This window comes from Oryctolagus cuniculus, chromosome 1 (genome assembly GCF_051225735.1).
Source record: "Oryctolagus cuniculus isolate XC-2025 breed Fujian yellow rabbit chromosome 1, ASM5122573v1, whole genome shotgun sequence".
In the NCBI taxonomy this organism is placed as follows: domain Eukaryota; kingdom Metazoa; phylum Chordata; class Mammalia; order Lagomorpha; family Leporidae; genus Oryctolagus; species Oryctolagus cuniculus.
The window spans coordinates 81,227,300-81,246,859 of record NC_142867.1 but is presented as its reverse complement, the minus strand read 5'-3'; the positions used below and the strand labels follow the sequence as shown (position 1 = coordinate 81,246,859).

General features: G+C 43.6%; 1 protein-coding gene across 7 annotated transcripts; it reads left to right on the top strand.

Moving 5' to 3' along the window:
• On the top strand, nucleotides 1-11,640 carry LOC138846062 (tripartite motif-containing protein 64-like). 7 transcript variants are annotated; one of them, XM_089311907.1, is made up of 8 exons: nucleotides 1-184; nucleotides 1,286-1,450; nucleotides 2,865-3,290; nucleotides 4,271-4,366; nucleotides 5,966-6,196; nucleotides 7,116-7,138; nucleotides 8,042-8,139; nucleotides 10,748-11,640. In XM_089311907.1, the coding sequence occupies exons 3-8, from the start codon at nucleotides 2,880-2,882 to the stop codon at nucleotides 11,239-11,241; spliced, it is 1,353 nt and encodes a 450-aa protein (XP_089168033.1). In that variant the 5' UTR covers nucleotides 1-184; nucleotides 1,286-1,450; nucleotides 2,865-2,879; the 3' UTR covers nucleotides 11,242-11,640. The 7 variants fall into 7 exon arrangements, with proteins under 7 accessions (XP_089168033.1, XP_069916723.2, XP_089168037.1 ...); XM_070060622.2 differs by lacking the exon at nucleotides 1,286-1,450 and having other exon boundaries at nucleotides 7-184; XM_089311911.1 differs by lacking the exons at nucleotides 1-184; nucleotides 1,286-1,450; nucleotides 2,865-3,290; nucleotides 4,271-4,366 and adding an exon at nucleotides 4,713-5,395.
• The last annotated feature ends 7,920 nt before the right edge of the window (nucleotides 11,641-19,560 follow it).

Sequence of the window (19,560 nt, the reverse complement as noted above, 5' to 3'; positions counted from 1 at the left end):
TCAGGGCGGGGCTTGCTCCTCTTGTATAAAGGTCTCACCCAGTCAAGGTGTATTCAGTTCTGAGGCTTGGTGTTGAATGGGCTGTGGAGACCTTCTGATCCTCCAGAACCCAGGGAACTCAGAGCCACCTACCTGACGCAGGATCCAATCCAAGAAGTTGCAGAGGACCAATTCCAATCGTCAGGTGAGTACTGGGTCCATAGAAATGAATTGAAGATTTTTACCTTAAACCTTGAAAACAGAGGAATTTTCATTTTATGACTTGGCAATAAGCAGTCTTCTGTTGCTTTCAGGCATATGTTCATGTGTCTAAGAAATATATATAAGTCATCTGGGGGGTGAACCAATGGAAGGAAAACCTTTCTCTCTTTCTCTCACTAACTCTGCCTATCCAAAAAATAGAAATATGTATAAAAGTTTTTGCCTATTATAATTTTGTATCTTATAAATTAATATATTTTCTGTAATTTTCTGATGCCATATGCATCAAATGCTGAAGTTCTGGCAAGGTTGCCATAGAAAATCTTCTTGTGGAATCTGTAAAATGATTTCTCTACAGAAATTTTACAGTGCAGCCAGGTTGTCTAATGATGGTTTAATCTAAGCTAGGAAGGAGCCAGAGCTTATTCCAGGTCTCCAGTGAAAGGCACAGGGCCAAGCTCTTGAGCCATTTGCCAATGCTTTCTCAGGCATGAAAGTGGGGAGCTGGATTGGAAGTGGAGCAGCTTGGATTACACCACAGCTCCCACATGGAATGCCAGCATTGTGAGCTGTGGCCTAACCCTTAGGCCAGCCCCTAAGTTAACCATTCAAGAAAACATCTGAGACCATGGAACAAGGTCTTGGGGCCACTTTGGGAAAAAAAAAAAAAAACATAATGGCAGATATTCACAGTGTTGGAACAACCCAGAGAGCAGCATCTAAAAGAGTGTAACTATGGGTGAAGGAGGTTTGTGGTGTAAACTACAACAGGACCAGAGTTCTGCAAGGAGGGTGGCAGCAGGGAGGAGGTGTTTCCTCTAAGGCAGAGGAGAGCCACAGGGACTTCTGCCATCCTCCCACCCTCTAACGTCTGCCAGTGTCAGCTTGTGCAAAAGCCTGGTGCTCTCAGCCCTCAGTGAAAATTTCTTGGAACAATTTACATCTGGTCAACTTCCCCACATCTCGCAAACCCAGTCTACAGTTTGCTTGTCTCTTAGCCCCTGGGTACTATTTTCTGCACCTTGTAAATCCAATGAATCACTTTTCCACCTTCCCTGTAACCTCATGATGCAAATCCAATTAGTTCTGAAGACAGAAGCTCTCTCATTGAGTGGATTTGGTGGGTGGGTCTGGTGAAATCCTGTCAAAGGGGACACACCCAGAGGAGTTGAGATCAGAAGAGAGAATCCTGAACTGGAAACGGCTGTGCATAGAACTGAAACGACCAATCACATCTGCACTTCCAAAGGTGAGACTACTCATCACACACACTTTGAGTATAGAATTTAGAGGACAGGCCTTCATGTTCAGTTTCTTTTACAAATATACTTGAAGTTTAATGATCAGATTACGGATGTTTTATCAAAGCAAATGTGTCTTTTCTACTAATTTTTTTTAAGATTTTATTTATTTATTTGGGAGGTAGAGTTAGTGAGAGAGACAGAGAGAGAGAGGGAGGGAGAGAGAAGTCTTCCCTCCAACGGTTCACTCCCCACTTGGCCACAACAGCCAGAACTGCACTGATTTAAAACCAGGAGGCAGGAGCTTCATCCCAGTCTCCCACATGGGTGCAGTTGCCCAAGCACTTGAGCCATCTTCTACTTGATTTAAAGGACAATTGGCCAGTTGTTGCCCATTGCTGTGGTTGACTGTTCACCTTTTCAGAATGTGACCATCCCTCTGATGACATGAACTAACTCTGGGAAAATGATATTTTCTCAAACTGGAAATGATTTGTGTAGTTTATTACTTGAAGAAAATGTTCAGGTTGAGGTTGAAAAGGAAACTCACCTGCTTATTGTTTTAGAAGCTGAGCATTCAACTTAACACTGATTAAATCAAATAATCTTCGATTAAGCCTGGTCTCATAACTGATTTCAGAAAAGTACCTCTGAGTTGCAAGGCAGAGAGGATAGACCCATAGTATGGAGTTCCACTGTTTTGGTGTGTGTTAAAGCTGAGCAGTCCTGCAGGAAATGAATAGCGTAGGAACTCAGAGAAGAGAGAGAGAGGAAGAGGATGAGGAGGAGGGGAGATGCAGAAAGAAATACTGATCTTGTGTTGCTTCTAGGCCAATAAGAAAATGAAAACAAACCTTGGAATCATCTCATCTTTTACCATCACCTTAAATTTCTCCAAATAAATTTGTTACGTACTGTTTATTATGTAGTTGAAAGGTTTATTTATTTATTTATTTGAAAGAGAAATTCTTAGAGGTAGAGACAGAGAGAGAGACAGGTCTTTGATTCTCTAGATCACTCTCCAAATGTTCCCAAAGGCCAGCACTGACCCAATCAGAAGCCAGGAGCCAGGATCTTCTTCTGGGACTCCCCATGGGTATGCTCAGTGGCCCAAGGACATTGGTCATCCTCTGCTAGCTTCTCAGGCACATCAGCAGGGAGCTGTTCAGAAGTAGAGCAGCCAGGATGTGGGCCCTGCAGCCCATGGTTTTAATCTGTTGCACTACAGCACCGACCCAGGTTACTTCCTTTAAACAACCATAATACATGTATTACTTTCTTATTTCTGTTAGATTGTAGACCCAGCATGTTTATACTCATGATGTGTAGGTTTGTATGCAGGCAAGTAGGGGAAGAAAACGGTACACAGTGCATGCTTTCTCTCTTCAGGGAAGACCACTTTATTTCTCTCTGTTTTTAAAGGATCTTCATCGAGACATGGATCCAGCCACGTTGCAAGTCTTCCAGCAGGAACTCACATGCCCAATTTGCATGAACTTCTTCCTAGACCCAGTTAGGATAGACTGTGGACACAACTTTTGTAGATCCTGCCTTTCTCTGAGCTGGGAGGAAGCCGAGACTCCCATGTGCTGCCCAATGTGTAAGGAGATGTCAGAGAAGACAAACTTCAAAACCAATGTCGTGCTCAAGAAGCTGGCTTCTGCTGCCAGAAAGTACCAATTGAACCAGGTCACCAGGTTGCAGGAGCAGGTCCCTGGTGAGCAGACAGAAGCAGCAGGGCTCCTCACAGAGGTGGACAAGAGCCTGCACTATCAGCCTCTCTCTGGATGCCCACAGCCAGAGATACATGACCACACCATGATGGAATGTGCTGCTGAGGAGTCCCGGGTGAGTAATGCCTCCAGAGCCATGTGGATTCTCTGGGATCCTGAACTAGAGAGAAAGGTGGGGATTTGTGGAAATGCAGTGGAAGTGGGTGAGAATGGAGACTGTGATGGTAGTGATTTTTCCCTGTGAATCCCAAGATGTAAATGTGTCCTTCCATGTTGTTACTCAATGGACCCCATATTCACAATTGGGTTGAGTTGTCATGAGGGGGAGCCAGCTTAGAAGCACTGTCCATGCAAGGCCAGTTGGTAAGGTGCAGTGCAAGTGGTCATCAGCAGAAACTTGGGCTTGTGCTGCAACTGTGACTGCTTCACAGCCAAGTAACATAAACACCGTTTCTAAGGAAGCAAATTTTATTGACTTTATTCACATTTTCTATTGTAAGTTTCATCTTTTATTTTTAAGATTTACTTATTTCAAAGGTAGTTTTATATGCAAACACAGAAAGCAAAAGAGAGAAAGAGAGAGAGAGAGAGAGAGAGAGAGATGTGCCATACAGTTTGTGGGTTCCACCACAAATGCTCACATGACCAGGGCTGGGCCAGGCTGTAGCTGGGAGTCAGGATATTCTTTTGGAACTTTCCTGTGGGTGTCAAAGGCCAAAGCACTTGGGACATCTTCCGTTGCTTTCACAGACCATCAGAAGGGAGATGGAGCAGAGGTGGGGGGGCAGGACATGAACTGCAGCCCACATGGCATACTGGTTTAGCAGGAGGCCAATGAACTCATTACACTGCAATGACATCCTTGTAATTTTCTACCACACTCAGTATCCCAAATCTAAGACTCAAATTAGGTCAACTTGTGAAAATATGACCACTCCACTTTAGTCACAATCACTTACATCAGAAAAAGAAGTCAGAATACAACAATTAGTAGTCTCAATACCATTCTCTCAACCACCACCATTTCTAATAAGTACGGAGGTAAAATATACAAGAATATATTCCATGTTGCTAAATCTTATCATTATTCTGCAGGAAAAGCTTTTAAAGGAAATGAATACTTTATGGGAACTGATCCAGGAATTGAAAAACAATGTGACAGAGGAAATTAAAAAGACTCATTCATTCAAGGTAAGAATGAAAAAGATGTTCTTCAATTACTATAATGCTTACAATCACTATACTGCTTTGGCAAATTCCGTTTACCATGAAGAGTTTGTGATTTCCTCCCAGAAGCAGTGGTGGTTTCAAATGGTAACTCAGTGATCACAAATCCTGTGCCAGCCAAGACACCTAGTGAGAAGCATACCCTGGTGTATGGAAAACAGGTCACCCCAGATACTCCAAGTCCAACCCTGAAGGTTTACACAAACCTTATCCAACACTAAAGATAGCATTAAGTATGGCTATGAAGAAGCAGTGAAAAGTAGAATCGTATCAATTAAGAAAATGAAGTCATTAAAGAAAACTGTGTGACGTGGACTCTGTCGCTCCCCGTCTCCGTGGAGGAGCAACACTGAACCCTGCCTAGGCTTCATATCCGAGTCACCACACCATTATGTCGCTCCCCCTCTTCGTGGAGGAACGACACTAAACCCTGCATAGGTTTCCTATCCGAGTCACAGCACCATTATGTCGCTCCCCGTCTTCGTGGAGGAACGACACAGGACCCTGCGCTGTTCTTCTGTCTGCTCGGCCCTCCCCGGGTTTGCTGCTGGTCCTTCCCGGGTTGGCTGCTGGTCCTTCCACCTCCGTGGAAGGGCGGTTCCCCCTGCCACATTCCCCACTTCCGCGGGGGAGCGGCACACCGCCGGCCGGCTCTCTCGGGGGCTGCACAGGTGTTCCCCTTAGATGTTCCTGGTGCATGCCGTCTCTCTCCTCCTTTATAGTCCTCCTCCGCCAATCCTAACTGGGCTGCCCACATGCCGAGTACGCTGCTCTCCTCCAATCAGGAGCAGGTCCTGCAGCTTGTCAAGTTGGTGAGAGGCAGCTGGGTAGAAGCTGTTGCCTCCTCTCCCAGCGCCATATTGTGGGAGAGCAGATGCATAGAATAAGTCTTAATTCCAGTAACTCAGTCCAGTCCGGGTTGCTCCCAACAGACTCTACCTAAATAGTTCTAATTATTTAGAAGAATCAGGCAAAGGAACAGAACAAACTTAAGTAGGCTTACATTACAGTCAAAAGAGTTGATGGGGTACAAATACTGAAGAAGCTTCAGAGAGGTGGTGGCAGAGGGGGGGAAGGGGGAGAATCACCTGAGATCATTTGGTGAATCTTGATTTAAACATAGAAAAAGACTAAGAACCTACAGGAGGCACGCACAGAAAAGACTTGCATATACTCAAGAGGTGTTGCATGGGTGAGGCAGAAAGTCTGCAAAGTACATTTTGAAATGTTTTATTTAGTTGAAAGATAGAGTGATGAGGTGAGGGGAGCATCCATGTACTTGTATGTTCCCCAGCTTATAATGGCTGGACCAGGCTGAGAAGAGGAGGTTGAAACATCATCAGGGTCTCCATTGTGGAAAGTAAGGGTCCAAACACTTGGGCCTTCATCTGCCTCCTTCCCAGGCATGTTAGCAAGCAGATGGATGGGAAGTGGAACAGCAGGGACTTGAAGAGGCACTCCTATGGGATGTCAGTGTCTCAGGCAACTCTGGAAATAATATTGGCCATTTCAATGTTCTGTTCAGCATGAGATATGTAAACTTTTTACCTAATATCTCTGCAGGAATATGTGTCCTTAAGGGAGCTGATGATCAAAGCTCAGTACCAGAAGTTGCGTATATTTCTCCACGAGGAGGAGCAACTGCAGCTGCAGGCCCTGCACAGAGAAGCACAGGAGATTTCCCAACAGCTCCAGGGTAGTGAAATGAGAATGACCCAACAGAAACACCAGGTGATAAACACGTACAGAGAGCTGGCTGAGGTGTGTCACAAGCCTGACATGGAGTTACTCCAGGTGAGCAGGGAGAGTCCATGTTATGGGAAAGAAGTGCTTTTCTGGGCAAGGGCGTAAGAACCAAAAAATGATACCTGCACCTATCACTACTTTAAGCTGCATGATTCAGGTCTACTGCCCTGTATCTTTATTTTTGCCCGATCGCTTGGTTCTGCATAGTCTGATAATCTTTTGGGTGCTTTTCTTTGTCACAATTCAGATAAGATAAAAGTCCCTGCATTGTAAGCAGGAAAACTACTCTAGAGAAAATTATCCAGGAACTCAACGACCACACAAGGGTTACATCTTCGATTAATTCTCAATTTATTCTCCCCTCCAGGGGTGCTGATTGTCCAGAGGGTTATATAAGGCCTGTGATATCAATCGGTTTGGCCCTGCCTAGGCAACCCCAGAATATTCAATAAATCTGCAGGATATTTATTTTTGGTGATAATTTGTTGTGTCCATGAATGATGTTGTAACTATCCAATTGCCTTTCACAGAAATAATATTCCCTACTCTTGCCTCCATCGTCACAGGGGTACAAAACAGAGAACAATTTTCTGATGACATTGAGGCCTTGCCTTTGCCTAAGAAAGCTTTGATAATCATTTGCAGTGAACTCTGATGTTCGGAGGTTTCCCTGCTTTGCAATAATGTTAGCAGCAGTCAGACCTCTCTCTGGAATGTGAGTGGGCATGAGGGAACCTACAACCTAATCTTTTTACAGCTGCACATCTTCATCCTGAGTACCACCTTCTTAATTCACACAGAGGAAGTTCCTCATGGATCAGGTCATAGTCTGTTATTAACAGACTCTGATCCCTCTTTACAAAATCATAAGGAGAAAATATATTACTACAAATTAACAATGCAAGTATTTCATAGAGATCAGAGGAGAGAATTATCATAACTGAATGGTTTTTTTTTTTTTTTGCAGGATATGCAGAGTGTATTAGAAAGGTAAGTTTACAATGAGAATCTGCAATGTGTAAGAAAGTTGTGTTCTTGCTGATGCAGCAGATGCTTCTGTTTTGCATGATTTCCTTTGATCTTCCTGACTATTTACCAAGTTGTTGGATAAGGGATTCTGAGGTCTTCTACTCTTTGGTGCCAGATGAGGTGTGGGTGAACCAAAATATACAAAAAAAGATTTGACTTTCTGGGCTTTATTTCACCTTTTCTCTCCTCCCCTTCCTTTGAAACTATCCCAACCAACCCTTATGTTCATATTATTCTGAGAAATCCCAGAGGAGGCCCCACCCTTGAAAGAGGGAAAGTGAAAAACACACAGGAAAGAGCAATTCCCACAGCAGGGAAGGAGGAGGGAGGATTCACTCCTGGGAGCAGCAGTGAGCAGGTCCTGCCCTCTGAGTCTGTCCCAGTTGCTGGCTGGATCAGGGGCATCAGCCACCTCAGCTCCCTCAGGACCATGGCTGCCAGTTTGGATTTCCATTCCCTTGCTTGGCAGAAAAGCTCACAGCCTCCTGGCTCAGTGCAGATCCTCCTGACTGTACTGTTGGGGATGTCTGTTGACTGAATTCCCATAGATTCTACCTAAAAGCCCTGCTCTCTGTAGCTACTCAGGATTTCTGTTTTACCTGAAGTCAAGTGAGGGATACAGGGGGCAGCCACTGTCATTTGAGAGGTTGAATAATGTCTGAGAAGAAAGAGGCAAATGGATGTGATGTGAAATTTAGAGAGAAGTACTAATTTTATCTCACCTAAGGTAGTGAATACATTTATTCTTATTAGATGATAATGGGAAAATTCCCAATGAAATATCTTGGATTTACAGCTGGTACTTTTGATTTGACCCTGCTATTGCCCTTTGACCTGGAGTGTCACTCGTGTGATTCCTTACAGAGCAGAGCTGGTGCAGACGCTCCGTCTCCAGGGGGTGAACCCAGAGCTGACATTGCGGAACATCACTGGACTCAGAGAGATGCTAAACAACTTCAGAGGTGAGCTCAGCCTCCATCCTTCCAGCCCTAATTTCCTTCTTCACGGCTTTTGTGCCTGAGCCATTTCCTATTTTATTTCATTTTGTGTCCCTGAAAATGTTATAGGATTTTTTGAAACTGTGCCTTCTCACTTTGTTTCATCACATTGCAATGATCGAAACTGAAATTTGTAATGAGCATGCTGATGTAAGCAAACTACAGGAAGAGTATCCAGGTCATTTGATTAAGAAGGGGTACAATGCTCACTTCTTAGAGCAGCAGTCAAAACTGTGTGTTTACTCCATCCACTGCAGGTTTTTAGGGAGAAATAGAGAGAAAGGGAGCTCTTCCACCTGCTGCTTTACTCCCCAGAAGGCCGCAATGGCCATGGCTAGCACAGGCCAAAGCCAGGAGCCAGGAGCTTCTTCTGCTACTCCCACAAGGGTAGCAGAGGCTCAAATATTTGGGTCATCTGCTGCTGCTTCCCCAGGCCATTCTCAGGGAGCTGGATTGGAAGTGGAACAACTGGGACATGAAGCAGCTACCATATGGGATGCCCGTGTCAGAGCCATCAGCCTTAACCACTATGCTGTAATACTGGCCAGATCTTAAAGTTTAAATTTGGCACTTGTGTCGCTCCCCCTCTTCGTGGAGGAACGACACTAAACCCTGCCTAAGCTTCCTATCCGAGTCACGGCACCATGATGTCGCTCCCCCTCTTCGTGGAGGAACGACACAGGACCCTGCGCTGTTCTTTTTGTCTGCTCCGCCCTCCCCGGGTTTGCTGCTGGTTCTTCCCGGGTTGGCCACCGTCCCTTACACCTCCGTGGAAGGGCGGTTCCTCCTAGCCACTATCCCCACTTCTGCGGGGGAGCGGCACACCGCCGGCCGGCTCTCTCGGGGGCTGCACAGGTGTTCCTTCAGATAGATGTTCCCCTTAGATGTTCCTGGTGCATGTTGTCTCGCTCCTCCTTTATAGTCCTTTTCCAGCAATCCCAACTCTGCTACCCACACGCCAAGTATGCTGCTCTCCTCCAATCAGGAGCAGCTCCTGCTGCTTATTGGTTGAACTGGAGGCAGCTGTGTAGAAGCTGTTTCTTCCTCTCCCAGCGCCATATTGTGGGAGAGCAGATGCATAGAATAAGTCTTAATTCCAGTAACTTAGTCTAGTCCGAGTTGCTCCCCACAACTTGTGGTTTTTAATTTGTTCTATATGCCAAGTACATTTATGCTGCACTGCTAATATAGCTATTATCATTGATAAACTCAGAAGTATTTGACCAACCCAAAAAAGGAGAAATTCTCACAAGCAGAACCATTCCGGCTGGCACCATGGCTCACTTGGCTAATCCTCTGCCTGCGGCCCCAGCACCCCGGGTTCCAGTCCGGTTGGGGCTCTGGATTCTGTCCTGATTGCTCCTCTTCCAGGCCAGCTTTCTGCTGTGGCCTGGGAAGGCAGTGGAGGATGGTCCAAGTGCTTGGGCCCTACACCCACATAGGAGACCTGAGGAAGCACCTGGCTCTTGGCTTGGGATCGACGGAGTGCACCAGCCACAGCGTACCACCCGTAGTGGCCATTTGATGGGTGAACCAATGGAAAGGAAGACCTTTCTCTCTGTTTCTCTCTCTCTCACTCTCTCTCACTGTCTAACTCTGCCTGTAAAAAAAGAGCAGAACCATTCCAATACTATCAATGATTCTGAAAACAATTAAATGATGAGAGATCTGTGAACACAGTGCAATGATGTTAGGCCTGCAGTAGAGAGAGTTCAGGGACAGACGGTTGAAACCCAGATTGGGCTAAATCCACATCCTGAACAGATAAGCTGAAGTCAGAACATTCTTTAAGTATACTACTTACTGGAGCATGAGTTTTATTTTGGAAATATTCAGATGTGTAGCTGATTTCCCATTTAAGATCTATCACATTTCAAAGTATTGTATTTACAAATGGAATTAAGTAAAACACTAAAGGATACTTTCCTAGCCAAGAAAGTAGAAGTTGCATCGTTGTCTCAATACATGCTATCGAGTGGTAGGCATTTGGCTCAGCAGTAAAGTGTCTTGGGCATCCTTACCCCATAGCACAATGCCTGGGAATCAGTCCCACCTCAGCTTCCATCCAGCTTCCTGCTAATGCACACCTTGGGGGGCAGCAGATGTTATCCCCAATGTCTGGATCCCTGCCATCCATGTGGGAGACCATGTTTGGATGCTGGCTCCTGGCACAGGCCGGGCCCAGCCTTGGTCGTGGGTATATGGAGAGTGAGCGAGCAGATGTAACATTTCTCTGTCTCTGTGTCTCTATTCAAAGACATATAATTAAACATATATATTCAAAACTATTGAAATAATTAACACTCTAGATCAACCATAACCCTACTTCACACAGTGTGTGATATGTTTAAGCTCCTTTTCTTATTTTTCTCTGTTGTTTGATTATTTTTTTTTTCCTGGAAATGCACTTGAACCTTTGATTTTCTCAGTTGAGTGAATCTCAATTCATTATGCTACCTTTCTTCTGTTAGTTTTCCTTGCAAAGTCGAGTGAAGTGAATCCACGGGCAGCAAAGTTTTGTCTTCAGGCCATGGAAACAACATTCATTGATCAGATTGTTCTCTTTCTACAGTGGATAATGGTCTGAGGAAGGAAGTGGCCCGCCGCTATGTAAGCTTCTCTGAAGATCTCAGAAGCACAATATTTGGAGAAGAACATCGCAGTGCTCCCAACCATTCCCAGAGAGCAGAGAGCTTTGCTGTGTGGGGTGCTCAGACCTTCACCTCTGGCCAACATTACTGGGAGGTGGATGTGTCATCCTCTTCCACCTGGATTTTGGGAGTCTGTTATGATTCCAGCACAAGTGATACCAGCAACATTATTCATTTTGAAGAAGCATTTCTCCTGGCCTCCCTGAAGAGTAACAACCATTACATCCTCTACACCAGTGTTCCACCCTTAACTCACTATGTGAAGAGGCCCCTGAGTATGGTTGGGGTGTTTCTGGATTGTGACCATGGAACAGTGGGTTTCTATGATGTTGACAAAGGTTCCCTCATACATTGTAACGTTCCAACCCAGTTTACTTCTCCTCTGAATCCCTTGTTTTGGCTTGGTCCCCCATGAAATGTCAGGTTTGATGATGATTCTTTGTGAACTCCCATATGGAGGAGCTCGCCACCCTGGGATATTTTTATGTGAGACAGCAGGATTGTTTTGGAGCACGTTGTAACTTCATGAGCACAGTGTCGTCATAATTAGAGCTTGGTTAGAAACCACACAGCATACAACTGCAATGAATATATGAACGTTTTCTATTAAAATTTATTTTAGTAAAGAACTTTGAAACTTTCACAGTTATCTGACCCCAGTACTTTTTCATCATGCTGTAAAGAAATTCAATGTCTATTAGTGTACACTCCCCGTGGGCATACCTCCTAACTCCAACACCTGAAAAATCCTTTTCTACTTTGACATTTGTGGGGTTGTATATTCTAAGCATCATATGCTAATAAAATGATAAAATATGTGGCTGTGGCATCTTGTTTTCCCATTTAGCTGAATGCCACCAAGGCACGTCATCATGCAAACAGCCTTTTATTCCCATAGTTGACTATGTCTTGGGTAGTGGAGTGAAGTCTCTTCTCTCACTTTACTAAAGAAAATGAAGTTTGCAAAGGTTTTTCCTCAAATCTGGCCTTTTGGGGTAGATGCAAATGCCTGACAACCAATCACTTCATCAAGTCCTGGTCATTCATTACATTTCAGCTCAGTTTTTTTTCAGGAAGCCCTTCACGACTGCAGAGATCACACACTCTAAGCATAACATCCAACATCACCAATAACATCCAACATAAATTCAACCAACTGGTAGTTAATGATAACTGCTCAGTACAAATTCCCAATTTTCCAAATGGAAAATCTTTCCTGGTGCTGTATTGCTATTACCCAGAGCACTGTTTTGGACATATCAGGCAAAACAAATGTAGTCAATGAGTGGACTAAAGAACAAATAAGAGGTTAGTATTGGGGCCGGCGCCGTGGCTCACTTGGTTAATCCTCCGCCACCAGCGCTGGTTCTGTCCCTGTTGCTCCTCGCTCCTCTTCCAGTCCAGCTCTCTGCTGTGGCCCAGGAGGGCAGTGGAGGATGACCCAAGTGCTTGGGCCATGCACCCGCATGGGAGACCAGGAGGAAGCACCTGGCTCCTGGCTTCAGATCAGTGCATCGTCAACCCTAGCGACCACTGGGGGAATGAACCAATGGAAGGAAATGCTTTGTCTCTGTCTCTCTCTCTCACTGTCTACAACTCTACCTGCCCCCTCACCCCCCCCCCCAAAAAAAAAGAGAGAGAGAGAGAGTTAGTATTAACAAAGTTATTCTAACATCAAGAACATTCATGTTTGGCTCAGTGGTTTCAGATCCACTTGGAATGGCCACATCTCTTTCTGGAGCACTTGGGGACATGTCCTGCTCCTCTGCATATTCTAGCTTCAGGGTAACAACGGGCACTGTGGGCAACCACAGGTGATGGCTCAAGTACTTGGTTTCTCCCACCCTCATGCAAGACCCAGAAATACATTTCTGGATCCTAGCTTTGTCCTTGCCCAATCCTAGCTATTTTGGGTAGTGAATTGGCAGGTGGAAACTCTGTAGGCTTAATATTATGTAATCTACTAACTCAAGTCACTACTAATTCAACTAACTATGATGGTCAATTCTGTCTCAAATGTCCAAAATCAACACTATTTCTGGGTGAGTCTCTCAAAGTGTTAGAAGATGAAACTAGTTTTATCTTTCCCCAACAGCACAAACTCTTTGTTTTAGAAATAAAAACACCGTGAGAAGTGTGTGCGTGTGTGTGTGTGGGGGGGGCAGTTTGTTGAAAATACAAAGCAGCAATCATACCAAAAGTGAGTTTCTGCTTTATACTCCCAGCCAGAACACAAGACGACAGGATTTCCTCATCAATGCCAAGCTCAGAATAAATAAATACTCACACACAAACAAAAAAGAACCACCATGGAGACAGCATCACATTACAAACTCTTTCTCTTGATAATTTCTGGTTTCCAGCTGACCAGATAGGTTGTTCTTCTTCTGTTTTAAAAGAGATTCATTTTATTATTTATTTGAAAGTCAGAGTTACACAGAGTGGAGAGGCAGAGAGAAGGAGATTTCCATCAACTGGTTCACTTCCTAATTGGCCGCCACGGTCAGAGCTCCCAAGCTAGGAGGCAGGAACTTCTTCCGGATCCCCCACACAGGGCACAGGGGTCCAAGCACTTGGGCAATCTTCACTGTTTTCCCAAGCCATAGCAGAGAGTTGCATCAGAAGTGGAGTAGTCGGGACTCGAACTAGCGCTCATATAGGATGCTGGCACTGTAGGTGGCAGTTTTACCTGCTTCCCCCAGCGCCAGCCCCTTGATGAATTTCTTCTCTCACTGTGTCATCCTTTCTGTGCATGTGAATGGTTTTATCAGCTGAAGCTGTTAGTAATTAACTTTCAGATTGATCAAAAGCACAAACGAATATTCCAGATTCACTGTCCAATGACCCAGGCTGCACCCCTGCGTGGACTCTGAAAATTGGAGCCAGTTCTCCAGTCCCAAAGGTGCATAGTGCCCTTGTCAGCTCCACATACAAGTACTCCATCAGAATTTGCAGTCAATGTGTTAATAATAGCTTTATGTCCAGACACAATTTGAATGAAACATCCATCAGGGAATTTCCACTGTTTGATGTTCTGTGGCGAACCAGAGCAAATGTGTAATGTCTGGGATGTAACACTCCAGCTGTCACTGATCCTTTATGATTTGTTAATGGCACTCTCATCTTCCCAGCCACCGGATCCCATAATCGTATTGTAGTGTCATGGCTTCCTGTAATAATTTGTGGTTCTGCAGCTTGACACTTCACTGTAGCAGCTGCATTTGTATGTCCAGAAAATGTGTGTACACTGGCGCTGTTCTCACGTCCCAAATCTGTGCAGTTGAATCTCGACTACAGATTACCAGCACATCGATTGTTGTGTACAAATCCAAGCCCTACACTGTGCTCAGATGTCCATGATAATGCCTTAGAACCTTATAACTTTATTTTACACTGAGGGCTGAGAGTGCCAGGCTTTTGCACAAGCTGACACTGGCAGGACGTTAGAGGGCAGGAGGATGGCAGAAGTCTCTGTGCCTCTCCTCTGCCTTAGAGGAACCACCTCTTCCCCGCTGCCACCCTCCTTGCAGAACTCTGGTCCTGTTGTAGTTTATATCACAAACCTCCTTCACCCATAGTTAGGGTGGTCACGGCTCTTTCAGATGTTACTTTCTGGGTTGTTTCACTGTCTCATGTTTGGTTTTTCAAGTCTTCCTTCACTCCCATATCAAATACCTGGCAGGAAATGCCCCTATGGGAGCTCTCTCTCTCTCTCAGTCTATAGAAAGAAAGAAAGAAAGAAAGAAAGAAAGAAAGAAAGAAAGAAAGAAAGAAAGAAAGAAAGAAAGAAAGAAAGAAAGAAAGAAAGAAAGAAACAGGGTTAGCTACAATTTGAAGATTTTAAAAATTCATGGGTACTACATTCTACCACTTGTCTTCACCAATCATCATCCAATTCTATGGACACTTTCTTCATCTTTTCTACAATTTTAGTTGTCTGGGAAGAATTCAAACAGGAAAACCAAGCTTTTTCCTAAGGACATTTGTCAATAATGGCGACAATAAGACAAATAAAATAATTTTGGAGGTATACCTATAATAATCATAGGACTTAGTAACAGACTTTTTTTTTTTTTTAACAGAGACAGCGAGAGAGAGAGAGAGAAAGGTCTTCCTTCTGTTGGTTTACCAACACCCCCACCAAATGACTGCCACAGCCGTACACTGTGCCAATCTGAAGCCAGGAGCCAGGTGCTTCCTCCTGGCCTAACATGCTTTGGCAGGTCCCAAGCACCTGGGCCATCCTCCACTGCCTGCCCCGGCCACAGCAGAAACCTGAACTGAAAGAGGAGCAACCAGGACAGATTCCGGCTCCCCAACTGGGAGTAGATCCTGGAGTGCTGATGCAGCAGGCGGAGGATTAGCCTAGCAAGCCGCAGCACCAGCCTGACTTCTTAAACCATTAATACAATCTTGATGTGAATGGAAGGGGAGAGAGAGAGGGAGAGGGGAGGGTTGCAGGTGGGAGGGAAGTTATGGGGGGGAAAAGCCATTGTAATCCATAAGCTGTACTTTGGAAATTTATATTCATTAAATAAAAGTTTAAAAAATGTTAAATACCAAATAGCAATAAGAGTCACATATCTAATTTTAAATTTTCTAGTGAACACAAAAAAAAAACCAAATAAAATTAACATTAATGATATTATTAAATTTCTTACACACTAAACATTTTAAATAGCTATTTTTATAAATATTACTAATGTATTTTACATATTTATATGCTAATTTTGTGTGCAATGCACATTTTACACCTCAACCATCCCTGGCAATACACATTCTCTTTTAGTCACTTGTTGATTCAAGTTCTTTTGCTCTTCTTCTCTGTTTCTCTGCACTCTTTGGAAACATGCCTGCAAATCAGTGAAGAATCGGCATACAGTGTAAAGTATGGTGCAGATTACAGAGTGGCACACTCTACCCAGGGATAGGGAATTTTCTTTCTGGCTGTTTATAACATCATTTGTGGCATCTTCTCTGCATTTATAAAAATACATCTGCATATATTAAATGTCATCGGAGGCTCTGACTAATAGAACCGAGAACAAGATAATTCTTGTGAAAGCTGTTGGTGTTGTTTATTGGTGTTCAGTAATGAGTTGCATTGTCTCATTTAGGCGAGGAAGAGGTCCTGGGACATAGTGTTTGCTTACAAACAGTGGGGTGACGTGCAGGGGAAATGTACACTGTGCTGTAGAGATGAGGGACACCAGTTCGAATATGTACCTTTGATTTCTAAAACAACCTGAATCACGGTGGAAAAATGTTTCATTCTCTTCTAGTTTTGTATCTCTCCTATATAACAGAGGAACATTTCTCAAACCCTGCACTAAAAGTTTTGTTCTTTGGGGGCTGGGAGATAGAATTAGGGTGGGGCATGTGTGAGTTCTCTGGGCTTCCTGGCTTATTGTGTGACTCCTCACCTGTATGTGATCTGCCAATCATCACTCCTCAGGCACCAGACAAATGAGCCACTCTAATTCTCCTAATCCTTTCATCTATAGGTTCATGGAACTGAAATTACAGAATATACGGCATTTTCTATTTTTCTTTCACATAACTGTGTTTCCTAGGTTCATCGTTATTATCAGCAATAATATTAACATTCATTGAATTTTAAACAAATTATAGCTGACAAAAGACAATTCATAGAATGTTCCTGTTATTGAAACAATATAACTAAGTAGCCTTTTCTTTGTGAACCTATTTTTTGAGAGTTTATTACTTGAGAGTTGGAATTACAGACAGAAGGAGAGCCAGAGAAAAGGGTCTTAGATCTGCTGCTTCACTCCTGAAATGGCTGCAATGACCAGAGCTGAGTCCATTATGAAGCCAGGAGTTTCTTCCAGCTCTCCCAGCTGGGTGCAGAGGTCCAAGCAGTTGGGTCATCTTCTACTTCTTTCCCGGGACAATGCAGAAATCCACATCCAAGGAGGAGCAGCTGTGCCACGAAGTGGCAAACATATGGCAGCACTGCAAGAGGAAGCTTAGCCTACATTGCCACAGCACTGGCTGGGCCTGTCTTCTTTTGAAACTTCTATGAGATATACATGCCTTACTACAACTGTCTTGAAACAGTGGTTAATTCTCTTTTCCGGATAATCAAAACACTTAAAGAAATAAAACAGGAAATGGTAAAATTAACCAGCAGGTTTTCAAATTTCAAATATTAATTCTGAGAATCATATCTCCAGGTATACTTCAATTGGTATTTATTGATATGGCCAGTCCTATATATAACTTCAACATATTAAAGTTTTAATTTGAAAGTTATCACTAAAGTTATAACTTCAACACAATTATATTCTGCATCATGTATCAATTTGTGAATGTAAAAATGTACTTCAACATTCTATTAATTTAGGCTTTTATGCATAATATCCCCTTGATGAGTGCATTCAGAAAATATCTATCAGAATTTCAAAAATTATCCCAGCAGGTTTTACTGCTATTAATTCTAAGAATTATATTTCCAGATATTCTTCCTTTGATACTTATTGATATGTCTAACCCTATACATTACTGACTTGTATTGATTTGTGAGTGTAAAAATGTAACTCACCCATCTATTAATTTAGGCTTTTATACACACTATCTCGATGGGTTTATTCAGAGAATATCTATCTGGATTTCTAAAATTAACAAATATTGCCGGTTTCATTTCGGCTGCTCCCCTCCCCGTCCAGCTCTCTGCTATGGCCTGGGCAAGCAGTAGAAGATGGCAGAGTGAAGGAGAGAGGGAGAGAAAGAGATCTTCCACTAGCTGTTTCACTCTCCAAACTGCCAGACAGTTTGGGCTGGGTCAGGCTGACCCAGAAGTTTCATCAGGGAATCCCATTTGGATGCAGGTGTCCAAATGTTTGGACCATCTTCAACAGCTTTCTCAGTTGCATTAGCAGGAATCTGAAGTGGAGCAGCAAGGATTGAACAGGCACTTCCATATGTGATCAACCCCCAGTTTAAGTTGTGATGATCTCTGTCATTCCAAGCACATTCCTTTTAAAAAAAAATTTTTTTTAACTTATTTGAGAAGAAGAGAAAGAGAGAGACAGAAAGAAAGGCCTTCCCTAGTTATACAAACTCTCGATGCGTGTATTCAGAGAATATCTATCTGGAATTCAAAACTTTACAAATATCACCTCTCAAATAATTATTCATTTCAATCAAGAGAACTTTTGTGTAATTTGAGATTGATCTGATTGCTTGTAACTAAATCAGCTGGAAAGCAGTTCACCCAAAGAATGATGGGAAATAGTGCCCCTCCCCCTAGTCCTCTCTGCTACAGTAACCCCATCAGGGCGGGGCTTGCTCCTCTTGTATAAAGGTCTCACCCAGTCAAGGTTTATTCAGTTCTGAGGCTTGGTGTTGACTGGGCTGTGGAGACCTTCTGATCCTCCAGAGCCCAGGGAACTCAGAACCACCTACCTGACCCAGGATCCAATCCAAGAAGTTGCAAAGGACCAATTCCAATCGCCAGGTGAGTACTGTGTCCAAAGAAATGAATTGAAGTTTTTTACCTTAAAACTTGAAAATAGAGGAATTTTCTTCTTAGTATTGAACCAACAGCAGTCTTACATCACTCCAGGCCTAGGGTAATGTATTTGTTATTTCCTTTTTTTAAGGATTTATTTATTAATATGAAAGTGAGAGTTAAATACAGAGAGAAGGAGAGAGAGAGAGAGAGAAAGAGAGAGAGAGAGAGGTCTTCCATGTGCTGGTTCACTCCCCAGTTGGTCACAATGGCTGGAGCTGCACTGATCAGAAGCCAGGAGCTACGAGATTCTTCTGGGTCTCCCACACAGTTGCGGGGGCCCAAGGACTTTGGCCATTTTCACCTGCTTTCCCATGTCATAGCAGAGAACTGGATCAGAAGTGGAGCAGCTGGGACTTGATCCAATGCCCATATGGTCTGCCAGCACCGCAGGATGCAGCTTTGACCCGCTATGTCGCAGCACCGACCACTTTGTCTGGAAATTCTAACAGGTATTCATGTCTTCTTTGGCTCTTCATGGTCTATAATGGCTGCATCTAGTGGTGTCTGCGATCCAGTTGGTGGCTTTTTTTTCGAAGATGCCGACCTCCTTAATTATCATTTGCTCTATGGAGTCAGCTTCCCTTAGTCTTCTGATACTTTAGGGAAGAGTTAGGTCTGAATCTACCCTCTTTGGTAACTGAAAAGAAAATATTGGCATAAACTGGCTCAAGCACATTTATCACACTAACTGATGGTTCCCATCTCCAAATAAACTCCTGGAATCCATGTATTGATGAATCCAAGTAAAAATAATATTCTGTTTTTATACTAGCAGTTTTAAGATTTTGATTAAGTCGTGCAGAGTAGCTCTAGTATAAAAATTCAAAGCTTTTGTTTTTTTTACCTGGAAATCAAATCATCATAAGTGCAAATTGTCCAATTTTACAGAATACAGGACCAGAGTTTTGATTCTCAACAATTGAGTGCTTTCATAGGATAGCATTAAATGGTGTTTCCTTAAGTATCTCTGGACTGGCAAGATTTAAAGAAATGCCCAAACAGAGGGTAACGGCATCTTCCCTTGCTTCAGGAATGGTACTAGCTCCAATTGATCAAGATATTAGCAAGGGGCCTGCACTGTGGCATACTAGGCTAAGCCTCCACCTACTGCTCCAGCATCTCATACAGACACTAGTTCATGTCACTGCTGCCCCACTTCTGATCCAAGTCATTGCTAATGTGCATGGAAAAGCAGCAGTG